At 41.3% G+C, this 23,631-nt stretch overlaps 1 protein-coding gene and 2 long non-coding RNA genes across 4 annotated transcripts in view; 1 reads left to right on the top strand and 2 right to left on the bottom strand.

The window, feature by feature from the left end:
* The window catches only part of NRG3 (neuregulin 3), a 602,711-nt gene that overhangs the window by 136,700 nt on the left and 442,380 nt on the right, over window positions 1-23,631 (bottom strand). For both annotated transcript variants that reach the window (XM_083440046.1, XM_083440045.1), the window contains exon 3: window positions 20,546-20,619. In XM_083440046.1, coding sequence (XP_083296172.1) covers window positions 20,546-20,619 — 74 coding nt within the window. The remainder of the gene's footprint in view (window positions 1-20,545; window positions 20,620-23,631) is intronic.
* On the bottom strand, window positions 3,671-10,832 carry LOC310677333. Its single transcript, XR_014511084.1, has 3 exons — window positions 10,723-10,832; window positions 4,584-5,328; window positions 3,671-3,685 (listed from the first exon to the last, which is right to left on the bottom strand). It is a non-coding gene; the product is annotated as an uncharacterized lncRNA (long non-coding RNA).
* Window positions 10,724-23,631, top strand: part of LOC310677330 — a 78,923-nt gene continuing 66,015 nt past the window's right edge. Inside the window, exons 1-2 of the long non-coding RNA XR_014511081.1 lie at window positions 10,724-10,842; window positions 11,138-11,713. This is a non-coding gene — a long non-coding RNA (uncharacterized lncRNA). The remainder of the gene's footprint in view (window positions 10,843-11,137; window positions 11,714-23,631) is intronic.

A 23,631-nucleotide genomic window follows, 5' to 3' on the forward strand; every position in this document is an offset into this window, starting at 1 on the left:
ATCTTGAATCAAAATGGTGCCCGGCACCCAAACGTCAATGAAGACTGCTGCCTGCACTTTAGCAACCCTCATGTTGAGTTTGGTGGCGATATCTCAAGAGGTGTCCAAATCTATTCCAAATAAGTCACATCAAAGTCATATTTAAGTCCACCATCTTGATTTTAAAATGGCCCCCAGTATTCAGTGACAAAGTCTCCTGCTCCCACCTTGGGCACCCTTGTGCCAAGTTTTGTGATTATACCTTGAGAAACAGCTGAACCTATGTAAAAAAATAGAAAAGGAAAAAGTGCCTGCCAGCTTCTCTAGTTTATCTTAATAAAATGGAAAGATAATTGCTTCATATTGGGTTTTTTGTGATACTTTATGTTTCATTGTACCCATACATTGCCTAGATATTTTATATAAGGAGCAGCCTATAAATATTTTAATAATTTAATAATAGGACAAATAAATATGGGTAAAGATGGTCCTTTAGACAAGCTTCCTCCCAACTATTTAGGGTTTTCACAATTATCGCCAAATAGAATCACGGTTATATATCAAGGTCAGCCGTTATCCTACACAGTCAGATCAGAAGTACATTGCATGCTATTAATATTTTTTGGGGGGTAGCAATTTAATATTACATTCCATATTTTCATAATCTTCCAATAAGTTGTGAATCTTAATATAGACTCTGATTAACAAATGCCTTATAGAAAAGGCTTCGTTCCCCTAACTATATATTGTGACAATGCAGAAATAAGGATATCCAGATCCATCACTGAGGGTAATGTGAACTGCTCAATTTTGTGCTTCTTTCCTACTTGAATTTGTTATTTTGTGCCAGGTTCCAGCCCCCGACACCTCCAGTTAAAGATAGCATGGCTGATAAAGACCACCACATGACTGATCATTGAAAAAGATGCTAACAGTCAAAGTAGGTGGTTCTGAGTCAGATGGGCCAATGGTCTGAGTCACTGGAAAGGCAGCTTGATATAAGGAAGTGAAGGGAAAGTAAAGCAGGGGGCTTATGCTCAGTCCTTTTTCGCAGCAACATGGGGAACATTTCACAGGCATACAGAAAAACTTAGCAGATGGAAAAGCAGGAGCAGGGCATTTAATTTGTATTAATAGCACAGATTTAGACATCTTTGTAATGTTTACAAAAGCAGACAGAACGTCTCTTGGAGCTATGAGTAATGCTTAATATCCTTGAAGTGATACATTGATCAGGATGCAAAAAATGAGATTTTATTCTGTCTTTAAAAAAATATGAAATAAACAAAAAAATCCTTGTCCGTTTTGGGAGCAGATCCTCCCCTTGGACCTGGGGAATTACAACTGAAGATTATGGGGTTACCATAATGAAGGTGATGGGATGGAAAATAAGGTTCCCCCCCAAAATTCGCAGCACTGTTGATTCCCACTGCTCTAAGAACATCAGCTCAAAATATTTCAGCTTTGGTACAGCACAGGAATCCATAGGAAATCAATCCAATATTATTCAGAGCCCAGTTGCTTTAATAATCACGGTAATCTTACTCCGATAATAATTTTAAGCAAAAGAAAACATTTCAATAATTGTTTCTGTACTTAAGATAATAAGAGTCATCAGTTCATTTTCTTAGCAGAACATATGGCCATTTTGGGAACTAAATGCCTTGTTATCACTACAGGAAAATGAGGCATTATGCCATATGAAGCTAAATTAAACATGCAATGCAAATACAACATTGTGGGTTTTATTTAACTAAGCTTTATTCTGAGAAGACCCATTGAAGTTAATGGGTCTAGCTTAGCCACAATTGTCCATTTCAACGGGTTTAAGCAGAATACAGCGTAGCTGACTACCATCCTGCATGCATTGCCATTATTCTATAGGCTTTTCACTGGTGTGATATTCTTAATAAAGAATGACTCACATCTCCATTTTCGTCAGTCTTCATTGGGCTCTTTTGAGGGGCTGGGTCTGTCTACTTTGGGGCTCTTTGTTTTGTGTTTGCCAGTTTACTGATCTGAACTTCTCCATAGCTCACTGGATGTGAGGGCGATCTGGCCCATTGATCGCCGTGGTTGATTCGGCTGATCTGGCTGGCTAGGCTGGTGTCCCCTTCCTCCCTCACTGCTCCATGTGCATCCCTCCCGAAGCTGTGTGCTCGGTGGAAGAGGACGACATCCCAGATAGAAGGAGTGTACTGTTCTTCGGTCAAGGTTATACAATAGCTGCGCTCCCCTGCTAGAACCTCCAAACAAGCTCCATAGCTCACTATTTTGATTTCAAATCTGCCAGCAGTCAGCCATCTGAGCTTACAATTATTAGGAGGAAGTGGTGATGAAGATATCAAAGGAATTCTGAGGAAAGAATTTGAGGCTTGAGAAATTAGGTGTTGAAAGTGACAACTGAAGGAGCAGCTAAATTATTTTCTTCTAGGCTCACTGTGCAAAGCAGTTTTAGCTGAGTGTCTCCAAGGACTGATATGTTGGAGAACTGGAGCCTTTATGGCCTGTATAAAGTCATTATGATCCTGGGCTACATAACTGGATTGGGTCACATCTCTGCCCTCCCCCCATTATATACAGTGGCGAAGCATGAGCACTGCTCCAGAGTATTTTTCATTCTCATGTATATTATATCTATTCAAAAAAAGTTTGGTTAATGAAGAAATTATATATCTTTCTACTCATGAGTGTTGAACTAATTGACTGATGAAGGATTCAGCAAACAGTAGTTGTTATCCGGAAACACTGTTCAGCAGGGTTCAGAGTTGGACATCAGAATCGGACATTTGCTGATTATACAAAGCTTCACAGTTTGCTCTCTGCTGGGTAAAGTCTGGCACCGTGATTCATTTCAGGACTTTCAGAGACTTTCAGAGACTTCAGTTTGTTAGTTTTGATGTTCTGAATTAGTCCATAAAGTTTTTCACATTGTAATTGTTTCTGGCCATCGTGTTGCTTTTGATATTGCTGACTTCCCCCATTCTATACAGTGGTGAAGTTACCTGCTCTGGCACCGGGAGTGGCATACATCCGGGCGAGTGGCTGGCACGCATCCCAGGGGGTGTGATGCACCGCTCGTGGGGGCGCATCTCAGGGCTGCGCAGCAAGCGGTGCATGTCCCTGGGTGTGTGCAGCACGTGGCGCACATCCCAGGGGTGCACAGCAAGTGCCAAGTGTCCTGGGGCGGGCGTGGTGGCACCCCCCCAATGGCACCCAAGGCGGCCTACCGCCCCCACCCCCACCGTCGTCCGACAGTGATTATATATGCTATAAAGACTTCCCAGTGTGGATTGATATATGTATACAGTATTAGAATTTATCATTACAACTTTGTTTGTTCTATGTGAATTAGTATTCAATCAATTTTATAAGATTATTTCAATCTCGGTAAGTTTTGCATTTTTTGGTTGAAAGTGTGTGATGAAAACAAAGCAAAAAGTCTGAGATTGTAGGCCATGAAATAACTTTAAGCTTCATACATCCAGACCCACCTGAAATGCATGGCCAGGCAAGGTAGGAATTCCTGTCCCTCTTCTTTGAGTGTCTTATTCTTGCAGTAAAGACGGCTTGGTGATACATCATTTCAATTAAACATTCTAAATGGCACTCACTGGTAGCTCCCCGCACTTTACCCACCTTTGAAGTCTCATTCATTCAGAATGTCTGACAAGGTTGTGCAGTGAAACATGGAAAGAACAGGAGACTGTGTGCCAGAAATGAATGAGAAGATGTTAACCCTCACACTGCCATCCAATTTCTAAAAAGGCTCATCTTTCCCCCCTTTTCAAAAAAATTGGTTTCACGGGCATTTTATTTGGGGATGGGGTGGGGGTTTGTATGGGGATGGTTAACTGTTCTATGAATGAGCAAGGGACCAGACTACTTAAGACACAGTCAACAAAATTGCCCATTGCCATACAGCTAGAAAGATGTAAGCCACCCTCCCTTTTGAAAAATGTTGCTAATATTACTTATTGACGAGGAACAACAACAACAAAAATGTAATGAGTTTTAGTTGCTCCTGATAAACACCAGAAGACTTTACAACAAGCAGACCCAAACCCATATAAAACAAAGAGTTGGGGGTGTGTGTCTAAAATAACCATTTCTTTAAAAAAAAACCAGAAGCCTTCCTTCTAGGAATTCTAGGTACCAAAATCCAAAGGGAGCAGAAAAGATTGTTTATGTATGCAACCATGGCTGCGCAGATGTCATTGGCCCAGAGATGGAAAGAAGATAAAGTCCCTACCAGATAAGAATGGCAGATCACGTTGATGGATTATGCCGAAATGGCTAAAATGACGGGAAGAATCAGAAATCAAGAAGGCCAAATTTTTAATAAGAAATGGGGGAAATTTATAATTGATCTTAAAAACCATTGTAAACAGTTAAAATCGTTAGTAGGATTGAAATAACACTTGTAGTTTAATGGTGAATTTTGGACACAATGGAGAGGTAAAAGATCTGGATTATTATAAAAGCTGCAGGAGGAGAGGATTAACAATAGGACCCACAAAGAGGGTGGGGAGGGAGCTTTCTCCACCCTGGGAAGGCAGGGAAAGTGAAGGGCTGAGACTGTTCCACAAGCTGTGTGTGCTTACCTGACCTGTTGGATGTGTTGTGGAATGAGGCCTTCAGGATCTCCAGCCAACAGTTTTCAACCTGAGTAGCTGTGCAATGTAGCTCAGGATCTAAATTAGACCATATCCCTCTATAGGACAGAATGATCAGGATCCTCTGCATGCTATCCACAGACAAAGATCCAGATTGCAGCCTATTATCTGAAATTAAATATTATGCAAGTTGTGGAAGAGATCAATATCACTGGTTTTTAAAGGCCATAGGAAAGGAATCACATCATTCTGTGCTATGGCCTCAGTGAATTTTGGCCAACACAATGAGCCTAGATATCAGTGTTTTCAAATACCACTCCAATGTTTGAACACCAACACTGGACAGCTACTTGCCACAGCAATCCATCATTAATCTATCTAATTCCTAGCCATCTATACCAGTTAAACAAATGAAACCTCTACCCACAGCAGAGGTGATCCTCCTGGACCCTGTCAGCAGCCCCAGTGAGAACAAGAGCTATGTCAGCACTTCCATCACAACTCCATTGTGAAGTCATGTGTGAGTGAAGTCACAGCCATGCTGAAGATAAAGCATTGTCTACCTCTGTAGCTCTGCCTTATCTTTGTGTAGGTGGCGTGGTCTTGTGACTCCCAAGGGCAAATACAGTGAGACAGTAGGAAAAGGGAGTGAAGATGAAACTCACAAGCTCAGAATGCCCAATGATGAAAAGAAGAAGTATTGAGGAAAGGGGGGGGGGACCTCCAATTGCTTCTGGTATGTTTTTGAGAACAATTCAAGGTGCTTATGCTCACATTTAAAGCTCAATATGGCTTAGCGTCCAGGAAAATGAAGTTATACATTCTCACTTCCACTTACTGAAGTCATATTTGGAGTTGGTGACCAGAGAGAGCCATCTCAGTGGTGTTACCTTACCTGGGGACATCTCTCCTGGTGCCAACATTATTGTGTGTTTTTTGGCATCAGGCAAAGGGGTATTTAGTCTCTCAGACTCATTTATTATTGAAATTTTTACATACTGCTCTTCCATAAAGCTTCAGGATAAAATATAAATAATGTTAAATAAGTAAGAAACTAGAAAGCAGGATTTTCTTTTATCAGTCCTGAACCTACTGCCCGCAGCTTAGCTCTACTGAGCGATCCCAAGTTATAGTTATGGGTGAGGAGGAAGAGAATCAGCTATCATGCCAAGTAGAGTACACGATGGCTCAACAGACAGACCTGCAGTGAACCCTTGTTCATGAGTCCAGAAAGATCTTTATTTAATAAGAGGTGACTGTCGGCTGTCATTTCATGAAGAGAAAACTGTCATGTGAATCAGACTTTAAAGAATGGGAAAGATGGCTGGAAACAGACAAAAGATTTTGAGAGAGTTGAAGGCAGTATGACAGATGCTCTGTTACCCTTAGGACATACAGACTTTTTCTTAGCTCACTCTTGTCTCTCATCAAATAAATTTTGAAACTGGCAAACGTTCGTTACCACTGGTGATAGTGGGATAAAAGATGTGTACAAGAGGCAATGATTTATGTCTCAATACAACCTTCAGTTATTTTGGGGAGGGGCGTTCTTCCTTCTCCTGACTTGGTGTACCTTATTGAGAGTTAATTCCTACAAACAATATTTCAAAACCTGTTGGAATATATTCTCACCTTAAAACAACTTGCAGCGTCATCATTGAGAGCATACTCAAAGCATGTTTTGCTCAAGGTGATTTCATTTCCCCCAATTACCATGACACTTTTGATTCTGTGTGGAGGAAGAATGGGGTATACTCATTCAGAGAAAAATTGCTTTCTACCATGTTGCTTACTCAAGTGGGAATTTCTATTACCCTGTGCAATGGGGAGGAGATCCTTAATTTTTAATATGTCTGTAAAATAAATTCAGATTGTTTCCTTAATAGAAATGTCAATCCCAATAGCCAAAAGATCTCTTCAAGAAGGTGGGGTGCTTTTTTTGAAGTGTACATTGAACCACCAGCATTAAGATTGGTATCTTTGAGAGGAGAAATAGCTATTTTAGTGAAAGGATTCATATTTTCCTATTTGAAATATCCATCCGTTCCACAAATGCAAGATACAGCATTTTAGCAGCAAGCATAGTTTATTTACTCCCTTCCATCTTTAAAGATATTCATCTTTTTATACATGAGCTCCCCTCTCTATGCTATTTGATTTGGCTGTTGAAAATTATCCTGATTCACAGTGAATTTTGTACCACAGAGTTCCGTAGTGACTTATTTCCTATGGGCCTGATTGGAGCCTGTTCTGGACAGACACAGTGAAAAGGCCAAATCCAAATTGCTTTATTGCTTAGCAAAAAAAACCATCCTCAGTCATACAGCAGTACAATGGAAATCGTGATATTACTCAAAATAAGAATAACATAATCCATTGCAATAGCAGTAGAAGAGAAAGTAGGCTAGCATCAGACCCAGCTGAGAATAAGCCCAACCCTGTAAACTCTTAGATTTGGTTGAGTAGCTATTTAGTTAATAAAGTGTTTTTTTTTTCCTTAATTGGCCTATTGCCTTCAGAAAACACAGTTTGATTACCTCCTGGCTGATTTAAAGCTTAAGAGTAATCAAGGTTTCGAGGCTACATAATCAAAGGCTTGGTATCAAAAGGCACTAGAAACTGAGTCACTGAATAGCAGTAGATTCAAGCTGGACCAAAAGTTGCTCAAATAAAGCATCACTGTCTTATTGAATTAATTTCTACATGATAGTGGTGGTCACTAGTTAAGCCTGCTTTTTAAAAAGGATTAGATAAATCTCTGGAGAACATAGGTCTATTAATAAACCATTAGCCGTGACACATGAGGCCAGCAACAAAACGTTGCAGTGGATCCCATCTCCTAACACCAGTGTTTGTGTTTAATTGAGTTGGAATCACTGCCAGATTGGAGACCACGGGGCAGGTGCCTTAAATATGAGGTGGTTGAGGGCTGCTTCACTGTCACCCCCCACCACACCTCCTTCCTCATTCCCTTGCCAAGGACATATATCAGTTTTCTGATATATGTCCTTGGTAAATCACTGCCCCAACATCCAATCCTTATTATTATGGCGGTTTGTGCCATGACAGCTCATGGTCTGATGACACTGTCTTCTCCAACAGTGGTCTCAAACTTTTACTCTGGGCCACACTTTCAGAATAAAAATTTGCTTGTGGTGTGCTGAATGTTTGTTAATTAGAAATACATCGGAAAACAAAAATATCTCAGCTAGGATTGTCAGTATCATATGATGTTATTGCTCTCATTTTGAAATCCATATTCTTTAAACACAGAGATAGAGATTAGATAGATAGATAGATAGATAGATAGATAGATAGATAGATAGATACAGATAGATAGACAGACATGGAAATGTTTAAACGTTTCTTTGATTGTCCTCAAATCTTCCTGCCTCTCTTGCCATCCTCTCCTGCCACACCAGCGAGGCACACCACATCCTTTGAGAACCATTGTCCTACTGGCTGGGATTTTTTCTTCTTCTTCTTTGGCGATCACTCATAGCTGAGCAAGATTATCTTCCATAAACACACTTTTAACAATGTGTCTGTAAGCGACTGTGGAGGCCAATTCTGGAGCCACACATCCTTCCACAGTGGGGACATTGGCTTCTGGGTGGGAGTTGATCGCAGTGTGGATTTGCCAAGCGTGCCTTCCCCTTAGTTGGGATTTACTGCACAAGCAGTAAATGGTGCTTTGCTTTAAGTGCACTTCTGTATTTCAGGCACCAGGAACAGTGGCAGCTGCTAATGTACACAACAGACAATGGAGGAAAGGCAGCAGAAGCCTTAGCTTCTTGCTCTTGATTTTGGTGGTTTTATAAGAACACCTTGCAATGGTGCTACAGTGGAGGGACAGTGTCAGACAAGTGCTCACTCAGTATCAACTGAGCCCATCAGCCAGGTTAGAACAGCTGCCCACTTAACCTCATTTAGGCTCAACGTTTTACAGCTCAAAATTTCAGCTTAGCCCTAGTGTCAAAGACCAAGGCAGAACCTCGAATTGTGAAATGTTGTAGGTTTGGCTGACTTTCCATTCAGCGGAGTTTCTATATCCTCCCTTCATTTTTATCTTAGAACTTTAAAGGTATTCCCCAATCCCTGCAGGATAACAGCTAATTATTTCAATAAAGAATCACATTTCATTATAATGCTGTTTTCTGCAAGATTCAGATAATCCTCAAAAGCCAAGGCAGTGCAAATATAGAAGGATCATGTAAATTCAAGGAAAAATACATACCAGAATCCCATGATGTACCGAGTCCACAATTTCTCTAATGAACCCCAAGTTTATTTCAGTGAACTTGAATCTATGCCTGACCAGAGTCCCCATGTGAAAGAACTGGCATAACCAAACAAATTGCCTTAATAAGCATTGTCAAAGCAGCAAAAAGGTTCAATGTGAAGGATGAAGATAAAAGATGTTCACTCAGATTTAAATGGGAGCTGGGCTCTGAGTCAGTGAGTCTCAGAGTTCCTTTCATGCAGATGAATGCAAGTTTGATAATGGAATATTAGTCATTTGGCGAGACACTACTCTGTTGTATGGCCCATGTTGCCATTTATGTGAGACACCTGAAAATTTCTCAGGGGTGTCCAAAGTCCGTTTCGGGGGCCTAATCTGGCCCGCCGGTTGGTTTCATCCAACCCCTGATTTCCTGTAGTAAAATCGTAAAAAAAAAAAACCTCAACAATTTCAATCCTAAAAAAAAGGTCAACAACTTTGGTCGCCTCTCACAGCCCTTCACTTCATCAAATCTGGCCCTCTTTGAAAAAAGTTTGGACACTACTGAATGGGGAACATTCAAAACTGAAAACAAACACAAATTCAGAATGGATTGTGTGGGAAAACTTTATGCTCTGCAAACTGAACTCCACATTGTAAAACTTTAAAAATATATATATATCCTGGGAAATAAACATTCAGGAAGGTGTTATTACAGTATGCACATTCTGATGATCTAAGTCAGCCTTTCTCAACCTGTGGGTCCCCAGATGTTGTTGAACCACAACTCCCATCACCCCTAGCTAGCAAGGCCAGAGCTCAGAGATGATGGGAGTTGTAGTCCAACAACATCTGGGGACCCACAGGTTGAGAACCACTGATCTAAGTAGAAGTGCAGTCAGTTGAGAAAGTATGGGCATTCTAAATGAAATATAAAGCATGAACTTACCCAGAGTGATTGTCCTATTGATTTGAATGCAGACTTTTTCCATATTGCCCTAATTCTGTCTGCACTGGTTGCATTGGGCCCAATTTAAGGTGCTACTGTTAGTGTGTAAAGCCCTAAATAACTTAGGATTTGGGTATTTTATGGTAAAGTTCGACCCGGAGCTCAGGTGAGGGGGCTTCATATGCAGGCCTGCTGGTGAAAACCATGGTAACATGGTTGCTCACCATGTTAGGATACTCTGGATCTCCTCCTAGAGGCATGTCCAGCCACTATGAAGTTGACTTTCTGCCACATAGTGAAGACTCCCCCCCCCCAATTTTTTTTTTTTTTTTGGGGGGGGGATCTGATTAGTCTACTGTGGCCTTTAGATTTCCCTGTTTTATTGCATTCATTAGATTATAGTAAAGTACACCAATAAACTTAATAGCATTGGGGTTACCCAAACCCATTCCTTCATATGTATTGTTTTATTATGACTGGAAGCCATTTTTGGACCTTTTATTAAAAAGCATTGAAAAGTAAAATATTTTATCCAATGCTGAATGTGTGGAGTTTGATGGATCCACCCCCCTGCCAGATCTGCTCTGAAGTGTCCTCCTCTAGAGCAGATTTTGAGGCTGGAGAGAGGAGACAAGGGGGAAATTCTGTTCTTAATGCTGAATGATGGCACAATAAATTAATCAATGGAAAAGAAGTCTGATTTTTATTATTATTATTATTTTTAAAAACTATAAAAATCTTTACAGTCATCTCGGGAAAGAATTATGGGACAAAGCAATTCCTTACAACCTTTCAAGTGGCTACGCTGAATATCTGGTACAGAATACAGCTAGTACCCCCTAGTAGCTGGTATTCTGCTCAACATACCAATGATTTTTTTCATTGACCTTGACTCCTGTTTCTGTGGCCACTTTGCTGAGAGTTGACTGTAAGTGCTCACTGTTTCATTCAATTACAGCTTTAAATTGGTGATTAGCCAATTAATCCTCACAGAACCCGGAGGGATTCAAGTGTTATTGAAATCTGCAAAGTGTTTTTGAAGATATCAAAGAAAATTCAAGTGCAGCATCCTCAACGTGAGTAAGACCATTACAATAATGAACTTATTTGAAGGGCAATCCACAATAACAGCTGCCGAGAAACGAAGCCCTTTTACATAAAGAAGCACACATTGTGTTGGCTTCATGGAATCCTATGTCAGCTTTAAATATAGAATGTGCAAACCAGGTCATACATTTTTGCAAAACAGAACATTGCATATATTTATGCAGCAGTTCAGAAGTAGTCAGAAAATTTTATTTTAATATGATAGCCTTCTCTCTAGACACTTCAATCCAGTAACTGTTTTGTTCAATATTTTTGGTGTTTCAGAAGCCAACAAAAAAGATGGGTGACTATTACAACCAACTTTAAATTTTAAAGAAAAGAGGAAATCCAGCGGATCATACTTTTAAGTCAAGTGGGTAGGACTTGTCCCTTTTACGTATGTATATACTTGAATGAGCACTTTAGGTGTTGGTTTATTGCTGTTTTTATATTTGAGTATTTTGAATGTAGAGTTTGGTTTTGGGGATAAAATAATTTTGGTATGTACTTCCATTCATGGAGTGATGGGGTCTGTTGGGACATGTTTCTACACCAAGACAGAAGTGTGTGGGATTCTTATCCAAGAGATGCTGTTTGCAGATGAAGCATTGCCAATAGCATACTCCGAGGAATCTCTGCAGAGACACATCAATCTTTGCCCAAGCTTGAATGGAGTTTGGCCTCACCACCAGTCTCACAAAGACCAGCATCCTGGGTCTAGACGTCATCGGCACTCCATGCGTCAGCACTGGTGACCACATGTTTGAAGTAATAGACAACTTTGTCTTCCTCTCCATCAATGCTGAGCTGGACTAGCTTCTTGGCAAGGCAACTACAGCAATGGCTTGCCTCTCCAAAACGGTATGGAATAATGTGATACTAATGTTCAATATGGGACACAGGTGGCGCTGTGGGTTAAACCACAGAGCCTAGGATTTGCCGATCAGAAGGTCGGCGGTTCGAATCCCCGTGACAGGGTGAGCTCCTGTTGCTTGGTCCCTGCTCCTGCCAACCTAGCAGTTCGAAAGCACGTCAAAGTGCAAGTTGATAAATAGGTACCGCTGGTGGGAAGGTAAACAGCATTTCCGTGAGCTGCTCTGGTTCACCAGAAGCCACTTAGTCAAGCTGGCCACATGACCCGGAAGCTGTATGCTGGCTACCTTGGCCAATAAAGCGAGATGAGTGCCGCAACCCCAGCGTCGGCCACGACTGGACCTAATGGTCAGGGGTCCCTTTACCTTAATGTTCAATACCAAGATGAAGGTCTACCAGGCTTGTATGTTGTACGCTGCTTTGTGGAAGGGAGTCGTGGGCAACTTGCACCCTCCAGGAGTAACATCTCAATGCCTTATGTATGTGCTGTGTGTGGAAGATTTTGGGCATCACATAACAGGACAGAGTCTCAAACAAAGATGTGCTCTCCCAAGCTCACATTCCCAGCATGCTTTCACTTCTGTCTCAGCGACATCTACACTGGCTTGGTCACATACACAGAATGGAAGGTGGCAGGGTCCCCAAGGACATGCTCTATGGCAGGCATAGGCAAACTCGGCCCTCCAGATGTTTTGGGACTACAGCGCCCATCATCCCTGACCACTAGTCTTATTAGCTAGGGATGATGGGAGTTGTAGTCCAAAAACATCTGGAGGGCCGAGTTTGCCTATGCCTGCTTTATGGGGAGCTGGTTTCAGGCACTAAGCCTATTGGCAGACTAAATCTGCATTACAAATGTGCCTGCAAACATGACATGAAGGCTGGTAGCATTAACCTGCCATTTGGGAATCCCGTGAGACGATTGTGGTGCTTGGAAACAGGCACACATTATTTGACTGGAGAACTGCACTGCAAAATTCAAAGAAGAGCAAATCTGAAGGATGGCTGTGTTTCAAAAAGTACAAGTTAATTAGATTCACCTTTAAATGTGAACAATATCTATTTTCCCCCCCATCCCAAGTGGTGAGGTGCAGGTTTCTGTGTCTCCTGCTACCATGTGCTAAACTTTTAATGTGACCCAAAGCATGTGCACTCCAATTAGGCCCTGACTACACAAGCAAAAAAATAAAAATAAAAGTTGGATGATACTCATTCGTAAAGTCTAATCACACAGTGATTTAGTAGTGGTGATTGCTTCAGATTGCACATTAATGGTGGCTGGATCAATGCTTCCAAGGACCAGTGTTGAACTTACTCTTTGCTAGCTTGGTGTGAGAGATATCCGGAATGCCTTCGTGAAATCTCATTGTTATCTCTTGTTTGCTTTTCTCTGAATAATCTGGATGCTTCATTCCAAAGAGGAAAGCCAAATTTACATTGAACTTGCTTTCTACGTAGAAAGCCGCCCCCCCTCCCCAGTCCCCAAGTGACAACAGAACATCCACTGCTGATCAAAGTTTCATCTACTATGTCCAAACTATCATCAATACTGCTGGAAGGTCTGGGTTGAACTTCCTATGTCATAGGAATGTGTAACAATGTGGGTGGTGGTGAAACATCATTGCCAATTGCCACCAGGATATTCTGTATGCTAGACACAGATAACTCCCAAAGTTATACTTTGAGCCTAATGACCTTGGATTCCTGCAAAAAGGCACTTGTAAGAAATGGTATTATGTGGTGGTGATGCATACAGCATGTAACTGGAAGTCTCCAAAGCAACCATACAGATAGCAGGGGTTAAAAAAGTTTGGGACACTCTGCTTTATCTGCAAACTTAAGCAAACAATGAAATCAAATTGTTTTACAAAATAAATATGGCACCAAGATTCTCTGTTTGTTTTCCTGCCTTTAAGATGCTGATCAAATTCCAGTTACAGATGCCTGTATTTTTTTCTGACTAGGATGTATATATGATATATAACTTATATATACTATAGTTAGGGAGCTAGTTGTCCCAGAAGCATAATATATTAAAGACTGCAATAGGCGGCTTTCTTTATTCCTTAGGTGAGCTTTTCGTACTGGTGTGTGATATATATGTGTTTTCCTTGCTTATATTTTGAATTATATTTCAAAATAAAAAATGTATGGGGGAGGCAGGGGAAGAGAAGACACCAAGGGCACATACAATTTGACTAAAACCCTGCCATTTTCAATTTATTATTATTAATTTGAGGGTCCCAGTTAAGGGATGGGGCATTTTTGTGCTTCCTTCAAAATTCTTCAGATTCCTTGACTATGCAGGAGCCTGCAAATCCACCTCTTTCACTTTAAGTTAAACTAGACTGAATAGTGGGTCATATTTTCATACCTTCAATGCTCAAGTGACTCTGTGTCACCCTAACTTACTTCACTGTTGTGAGGGGAAATGGTCTGAAAGCAGTGAAATAGAGAATGTGCTTTTCCCATTCTCCTTATTTGTTCAGAGCCACTCATATAATAGTTCTTTACAGCAGAAACGGTTAGAAGTTCATCACACTGTTTAACTGGGGTGGTTCATATGTTGGCAAAACTAGTAATTTTCTGGGGCATGACTCCTCACAACCTCACTATATTCACAAAACAGCATGTGCTATTTTGTTCAGCTGGAGCTTGAAGGAGAGCCTCTTTAAGGCAGGTCCATCAAGTTGGCTCAGAATCAAACCAGATCCAACAAAGCAAAGCACATCAGGACCTGGACAGCTCTGAGTGAGCTTTACTGGCTGAGCTGCAGGAGATGTTGTCTCAGCAAAGGACCAGAGTCATCTGAAGAATTAAGAAGGCTAGCAGGACCCCTCTTCCAGTAGTTGAGCTGTATGCAAGCCCTAAAGGGCCTGTAGCTGACTCCAGCATGGCTGTGGATCAGGAGATGCTACAGGGGAGTCACCCCCAGAGTATGAGGAAGAACCATGTTTTTCTGGCTTGTAGGATGTAGGAGGAGTGCTGAGGCCCACCAGAGTATAAACTGTGACTCAACCTGAGTCCTCATTGGGATAACTAGGCAGGCTGCTAGGATCAGGCCCAGAATGGCAAGTAGTAGGATTCAGTGTGCAAGTTGGTAAAATGCAGGGGAAAGTTGGGGGGGGGGGGAGAGGACAGCCAAGCTCTCTATTCTCTATTATCATCTAGTTCCATGATAACAACGGAGCATTCCATGTTGCTTCCCAGGTGTTAGAACTCTGAGACATGAACCGAGTTCCTTATGGTCTATGTCACAATGCCAAATGAGTTGCCATGAATTGCGTGTGCTCAAGCCTAAAGGCTATACAACACAACCAACAGATAGGACCACCAATTTCACGTCCCTGATTTAACTGAACATTTTACAGGGTTTGTCCTTACAAACAAAAGATAATTGCTCCCATTCTGAATCATCTGCACAAGACTACCCAGGGAATCTATAAACTGGTTGTATTTTGAACCCAGGTCTCCTTTGTAGAAGTCCAATTATCTGTCCACTGAATGACTTTGACTTTTAAAGCAATTGCTAAAGGTGGGGGAGACATGCTTCATTTACAAGGTATCTTTCCAACTTCCAATAATACCCCATATTGATCACCACAGGTAATTTCAACCCTTTCTATAATGAAAGGTCAGTTTTCTGTACTTTGAGACTGGGAATGCTATCGTAGTAATACTGGTGCATTATTTTATAAATAGTCAACTCATTACTATTTCAATTGAGAAATGCTAACACTTCAAACTTTCCAGCACCAATCATGCTCAATCTAGACACTAAATAAAACAAATCTGGAAAGTATCCCAGGGCAGGCCTTGCCAGAACCATTGTTCGCAGGCCCCAGCTGCAACATTGCATGCTGAAACTTTAGATTTTCTTTGCTCTGGTCCTCTGAACTTTACCAAGGTTAAGGCATCAGTACTCAAGCATCAGTACTCAAGCTCATTTGACTTTTTTACCTGCTATCAAGTTGACTTTGCTGAACCATGTAATCCTGTGTGTCCTTGTTAAAAAAAAAAGTGTGAATGACCAAAGAGGGTTGGGAGTGGAGGAGGAGAGCACAAGAGTGTGGAAGCCTTTGAAAACTGCCCGTGGTCTCAGTGACGCTGCATAGAAATGATGTTCATAGGTTCATTGCATGATGTTTCTTAGTTGCCAATATAATGCATGTGTGTCAAACATCCATTTTTAAGTGTGTGTTTGATGGGAGAGAGACGACATTAAAGCACCCATGAAGAACCAGCTCCTTCAATTTTTTAAACTTGGAACTTGAATACTGGGGGCAGGGAGGGGGACACCATGATCATAGCAGTTAAGATAGATGTGGCATATCTTTTGAAAACTCTCTTCAACTTAATTGCCTATATATAGAGTGCTTTCATGGTTATCCCCAAATGCCATCTCCAGGTGACCTCTCCTGCTTATATTCATTTCCTTGGGCATCAAGAATTATGACTGCTGAAATGCTGAACTTCCCTGCTTTGAGGCCAGTAAATGTGATCTGACAAGTTACTGGAACAATTTCACCTTCCTATCAATGCAGAAGTGGAGAAAAGCGTATTAAGAACAGCAGGGTCAACAGTAAGGCACCATGGTAAAGATGCGTGTATGCTCAGAAACAGTCTGGCTACGAACGGAAAACAGGCCAGTTTAAAAAGCTGAATAATTATTTTTTTAAAAAAAAAAACCTTCCAAAGTTGAGGTACCAAACTTCATTGCTGAGCTGTGGATTCAAGACACTTCTAAATGAGGCAAAACCTGGACAAAAACCATGCTAGATACACCAGAGGTTGATAGTGCTCTCTTGTTTTGTTTTAATCTAATTGCTAGGTGGTGTTGATGGTGGGGAAACAGCCCAGAAACTGCTAATACATTGGAAAAAGGCTTTACATTTACACGGCAAACCCAATTCCTTTGAGGAACACAGGTTGCCAATGCAGATGGTGCCTTCGTTATCTTGGCAAGTGCTGCGGCATGTGTTCTTAATGAAACCAGTAGGACTAGTTGGGCAAAATGTGAATCCAGAACCACAAGGGTTCTGCAGCAGGATGCATATGCTACACTGCACTTCCCCTTGATTCATGAAGATTATATGCCAATGTTGACAGAAGTCCAAAGAGGCTATTTGTTGGAAGCCTGTTTCACGCAGCTGATTGTGTACATAACTTATGGAAGAGTGGTGAATCTGCATGCCTAAATGCCTGACTCCATGTGGAAATTTCACACCCACAAAAAATACTTTGAGCATGTGAACATTCACCATATTTATGATTCTCTTCAGCAACATTGTTTCCCTTGATTTTTTTTTGCTTCTTTGGGGTCATCCTCCCAATCCCCCTCCTCTTTGGATTAGTCACACACACATATATTTAAATTAAAACACATTTATTCAAAAGTTACCATACAGCTTTGTCCACTGCCGTAATATCACAGAATGATCACTCTAATCCTCAATCCCTCATCACTGATGTACATATATATACATGACAGTGATGAGGGACTGAGGATTGGAGTGATCATTTTGTGAGTATATATGTCTGTGAATGACTATATATATATATATATATATATACATACACACACACACATATATGATCCCACCTAATTAGGAGTCACATGGTAAATGGGATTGTGTCAAAATACTATGTTGCTAACCTGGCTTGCCTGTAGAATGACATCACTAACAGCAAAGAAAGCAAATAAGAAATTATTATTTTTGCCAATGTCACAAATTTTAGTGAATGGGAGCAGTTATACTAGGTGGTTTCATTTTAGACCTAGTTCCCTCCCTTCAGCTTGCAGGCTTCTGAATTTTACCTGTGATAATTTGTCTGAAGCAGAGTAGGTATTTCTATATATTGGGAAATGCTTGTGGGGATACATATCTATTGTCTACTGTCTATCCTGTAAACCTTACTGGCAGACATACAAGTTTTGTCTGCATGACGGCTGTTAACGGAGTACCCCTCCGAAGGGTCAGAGCCAACTGGAGTACTCACTGGAAGAAAGAAGCTCATTTTGCTGACATAATGTCAGACACAAGTGAAGAGTGGAAGTCAATGGTGCATGAGACGTATTAAACTCTGCACTGACTACCACCTCCCCTTCAAAATGTGATTGTTGCAGAACAGTTTCCTCCCCACTGCCCTTAAATAAGATTTCCTGTAAAAGATTAGTTCACACTAAAATCTCATGTCAAATTTTGAGTCAAAGCCTTCTTGCAACCATAACCGAAACACATTTGTTTCCCCCAGTTATTCTCTGTGGAGTTTTGTGATGAATATCCACTAGGTAACTCTAAGCAGATGAATATTCTGTTTATATTTCCAGGACTTTTATATTAGTATGTGATATCTCATGATATTTGAGTTCAACATTTGGGTCAGGATCCACAGTGCTTTATGCATGTGATTTTGTGTGTGAATGGGGACATCAGCAATTTTTACTTCACCTCCTGTGCTTTCTTGGACACCGCTATAGGTTTTGTGCTAGCTCCTCTTCCGTACAGCAGCTACTGTTACAAAAAGACAGAAATACCCATTCAGAAGAGCACTCCAGTGTTCTCAGAACAAACAGAGGGCCATACTCAATGGGTGTGCTCCTAATATCCATGTGCCCAATGACTTTGCCCTGCTTCCAACACTCATGAGGTCAACAGAAGATCTGAATGGGGAGCCTATGCATGTACAGGTGTGTGTGTGTGCAGAAGCTTCTCCAAGTGACGGTGATTCCCCCATTGCAGAAGATTAGTAATTGCAAGGAGTCTACATGCACTGGTTCCCTGTTCAGAACTTCCACCAAACACCTGGGGCTGCAGAGCAAAGCCAGTGGGCAAGTTGTCTTTGGGCATGGGACAAGGACCACATCGCTAATTCCACTTCTCTGTATTTGCTGAATACACAGAGAGTTTTTCTGAACAAGGCTGCAATGGAAAGACTGGACAGGCAACCAAAACTGACAATGGAGAGGAATGGCATTGCAAATACCTTCAAAAACTATCAGGTTCAAAGTTTCTTGGTGAACTCCATACATCCATGTCTCTTTGTACCTACATTAGCCTTACATTTTCCCCCCTCCATGACTTAATTTCCACAACTGAACCAAAATATCAATGTCTACCCTTCTGATAAATAGTTTCAAGGCTGTACCATGTCAAGATAAAGCAAAAATAGAAGTCCAGGTTTTAAGTTGGATTCCTATGATGTGTGGAACTCCAGTCAATGTTGCTTACTGTTCCTATTTTACCAATAGGGAGGTACATTCAGTGAATCCAGCCTACCTAACAGCTTCCAATCTTATAGATGCATGAAGTTTTTTAAATGGAGGGAAACACAGGCTGATTTGTCCCAGGTCATCTTACTACAAGAGTTAATGGCGAAGGAATAAAGAAAAGGCCACCATGCAAGGCACAGGACATACAATACAGAAGAGCAAGTCAAGAAACTTTGGCAAAATGACAAAGAGCAGCAGCAAGAAGGAGGGGGGGGGACCCACAAAGAGGAAGAAACAAATCCCAGCCTTCATAAGGGAAGAAGCCCCAACTTTCAAACACGAACCTCCTGTTTTGTAGACTCAAAAAACAGTGAAGAATCAACATTGGACTTCATTTTATATTTTAAAAAAGAAAGAGTAAAACTGCTAACTGAAAGACTTTGATGAGTACATCCTCTTTTTGAGCTTCTGGTTCAATATGCTAGGTTGCAACTCTCTCACCACCCCCCACCCCCACCCCAGTGAGATGCATGTGTTCAAAATTTATTTAGTTGTTTCTTCTCAGTTTTCTCATTCTCAGGACAGCTGACAATCATAATATATATATATATATATATATATATATATATATATATATATATATATATTAAAAATCCCCTACAAAATACAATCCCCTACAAAATACTATTCAAGTCCCCTTGAATCAGCAGAAAGTCAATAATTAACAAACAGGCCCAGTTCAGATGCAATACAAAACAATGGTTTAAAATGGGCTGGTTTCAACCAACCGTAGTTAGGAGAACTAACTACAGTTTGTCCAGGTTCAGACATAATACTTGGTTGCAGTTAGTCTAAGACAAAAGGAAAAAATTTGAACTCCTCCCAGCCACATCAGAAGAGGAGGAGGAAGAATATGTGAGCCTGAGGTTGATTTTGGCTTGTTCCCATAATGATAAATCATGACTTACTGTAATGTCTGAACATAATATGCATACAATAAAACCAAACAGTGATATATTTCCAACTACACACCATTAACATATGGATAGTATACAGGTATAGAAAAACAAATCCCCACAACCATGGGGACCCCCCCCCCCCATGACCAAGAATTTGAAACCAAGACAGGGTTATACTGAGGAAAGACAGTGGCTATCTCAGTTTTTAGTGGGGTAAAGTGAGGACCTCTTCCAACACATCATCCTAGACTACAAGCATGTCCTACCAGCTATAATGACAAGCATTTTGCTTGTATATATTTTTAAAAGCTGGTGTTTTGTTTTCAACTCACATCAACCCAACCATAGGAAATTCTAGCTGGGGCTAATGGGAACTGTAGTATAGCAAAATCTGGAGGGCACCACATGCCCTGTTGGAGAGACAGCGGCTAAAGGAATATGTTATTCTGTATAGCTTTCCCCCACAAAATATAACATGATGAGGAAGACTCAAGACTATTTCATTATACAAAATACTTTACAAGCTCCTGAGATGGGTTTTGATGTAATTTTGACAATGAACAAAAGGTCACATCATATGGCAAAGGTTACCTCCGGCATGTAATAAAGACAGAAGAAGAAAGAAGAAAAAAGAAACATTTGACATACTTGGATCTGACAAGATTGAGTCGGTTTTCGGCAAAAATTGGTCACAGCGGACTCCTTGGTAGCCCTCTTTGCACCTGGGAAAAAGGGGAAAAATGACAAACATACGCATGCGGTAGTGACAGGCTAATTGCAAGGCATCAGTCAACTGCAAACATTGCTCAGAAGGCTAAGACAGAGCTAAAACGTTTTCAACCACCTGGAGCAGCAGTGTGAGTGGTCCCCCAAACATTCTGCCTCCAAGAAAACCTTTCAGCATCCCCTCCCCTGCTGAGGAACCCTATATGTCTGCCACAGGACCCGGTATGTTGCAAAGGATCCTGAACCACTGCCTAGGATGCACACTTGGTCCATATACTTGGCCAAATATGTGGGGCCTCACCCTTGCCCCACTTCAACTGAAAAGTTACTACATTTTGCTGCTTAGGGCAGAGCAGCAAATGGTGGCTCCCTCCCCCCCAAAAAAATAATAATATCCAAGGTGCATAATATAATACCCATAGTACCCAAGGCCAGTCATGTTATTTTGCCACTTAGATGCCACAAGCACCCTTCCCCATCCATGGCAGGAAAAAGAACAATAGTTGTAAATAAAGTACTAATAAATCTAAATTAACTAACTCACAATTTTCTGCTCTTTCATGACAACTCAGATCAGCTGCTTGAAGTGGCCACCTCACTCTGCCTAGCCACAGGGTACCTAAGCTTACATCTCCTTCACAAATATGACCAGCAGCCATAGAAGCTGCTTCAGTGTGGCAGGATTCCCTCTTGGGTCTTTGCTATGGCATCAACACCACTATTCTATGGCACTGAAAGGTTAAGCTTTCCGGATATTAAAATATGTTCCCTAAGACCATTAAAGGTAAAGGGGTAAAGGGAACCCTGACCATTAAGTCCAGTCGCGGATGACTCGGGTTGTGGCACTCATCTTGCTCTATAGGCTGAGGGAGCAAGCGTTTGTCCACAGACAGTTTTTCCGGGTCATGTGGCCAGCATGACTAAGCCGCTTCTGGCAAAACCAGAGCAACACACAGATATACCGTATACCTTCCCGCTGGAGCAGTACCCATTTATCTGCTTGCACTTTGACATGCTTCGAACTGCTAGGTTGGCAGGAGCTGGGACTGAGCAATGGGAGCTCACCCCATCATGGGGATTCGAACTGCCGACCTTCTGTTTGGCAAGCCCAAGAGGCTCAGTGGTTTAGACCACAGCACCACCTGAGTCCCCTCCCCCCCCTAAGATCATTACTTGATATCATAACAAGAAAATGGTAAAAAAACTGGTTTTGCTCTTTTGAAGAATGAGCGTACTATTACAAGAATTTCATAAGTTGCCATGAAACCCTTTTTGTTTAAAAAATTATCATCAAATCATAAATTACCCTTTCTTTTAAATGTGCAGGGGTTTTAACCCAGGTCTCAGGGGTCCAAGTACTTGATGATGCAAGTTATCAGTAATGGGGAAAACAAGAGATGTGCACTTCATGAATGAACCAGCCCCAAGATCACTGCAGTCCTGGATTTCTTCATTTCTCTGAGTTTTTTTACTTTGACTATTTTGATGTTTCATAGTAAGACTGATCTTTCACTGGTGAAATGACCCCCTAGCAATCCGTTCAATCTTTTCTGCCCATGGAGGCAGAAGCATACTGAGGCTACAAATATTCAGAAGTAAAACCCAGTCAATATGGGAAATCCTACTCTGACAGCCATAAGGATTTCTAGCCATTATTGCCCGATTCTTGTCTGGATTTAGCTTCAATTGACTTATCCACAGACAGTTTCTAAACACAGTTTGACACTTAGTAAGAGAAAACTTGGGCTGGAGGAAAAAGAGAGATATTTGGGTGTCACCGGAACAATGATATGGAATTTCACATCTCTGTATAAACTCACCCACTTGTGTCAATAGTAAGAGAGGAAGAACAGAATTTTGTGGGTCAGGACTGAAAGGGCCTGGGAGAATGACAAGAAGCTGTTATGTTTGGGGCTGCATCAAGACTCATCCACACAATCTTCAGACACACGGTGGTCGCCTATATTGCTTAAGTATCTACTACCTAGCCATCCCCAACAGTCTCTGAGTATCTACACTGTCCAGATGGCAATTGACAACTATGGAATACAAAACTACCAGCATCACTAGGTATGTCTCTTGAAAATAATTCAGAAATTAACCCATCTAATTCCTGGGGGAGGGATAATGCTTTCCTTGAACAGCAGAATTTTCATCATATGGAAGTCCCTGCTCCTAGTGCTTGATGGCTTTATTTGGGAAAGTTATGGAATACAGACCAGAACCAGAACCTGATTTCAGCAAACGGGGATGAATATATGGACACAGTGGGACAGGACACCAGTGAGCGCAACGGCACTTAATTATTTTCTTCCCTATCGCCATTGGACCCGCTCTCACTTGGTTATGTTGCCCCCACCTCTCAGAACAACCATTAACCCGCAGGCATACAAACGTTCCCAGAGTATAATGTTGGGGGACCTTCGTGAGGGGAAAACTAAGAATTGGAGTTTCTGTTGGGTTTTCTTTTGAAATAAACAAGAACACTTTACTTAAAATCCAAGGTAACATGACAACGTAGAGGGATAAAGCTTAGGTACTGCTTTAGAGTTTGGCTCCTTTCCAGGGTTGTACTTTACTTCAGACACACACCCTGTTAAACAGTCCTGTTCCTAAGGTACCTCTCCTGACAGTCCCAAAATCTCCAGCTATCTCCCTACCTAACTAACTCAGTTCCCAAAACCCACCTCTGAACCAACCAACCTCACTCCTTTTCGCTCCTCACAACAACCAACTTCCCAAATCCAACCAACAACCAACCCTCCTTCCCGACCAACCTACTGTGTCTCCAGAATCCATTCCTTTTATATCTTCCCTCCTGGAACCTCAGCCAATCAGAGGCTGCCGTGCATTAACCCTTCTTTTAACCAACTTTTCCGTCACACACAGCCATTTAGGGTTTTAAAGATAACCATCAAGAACTTGAATTACGCTAAGAAAAAAATCAGTAATTGAAGAGATATCTTTCCTATGCTGTCCCTGTTAGAAGACAAGTTTCAGAGTTCTGC

The sequence above is a fragment of the Podarcis tiliguerta genome (genome assembly GCF_965153285.1).
Source record: "Podarcis tiliguerta genome assembly, chromosome: 5".
Lineage (NCBI taxonomy): Eukaryota > Metazoa > Chordata > Lepidosauria > Squamata > Lacertidae > Podarcis > Podarcis tiliguerta.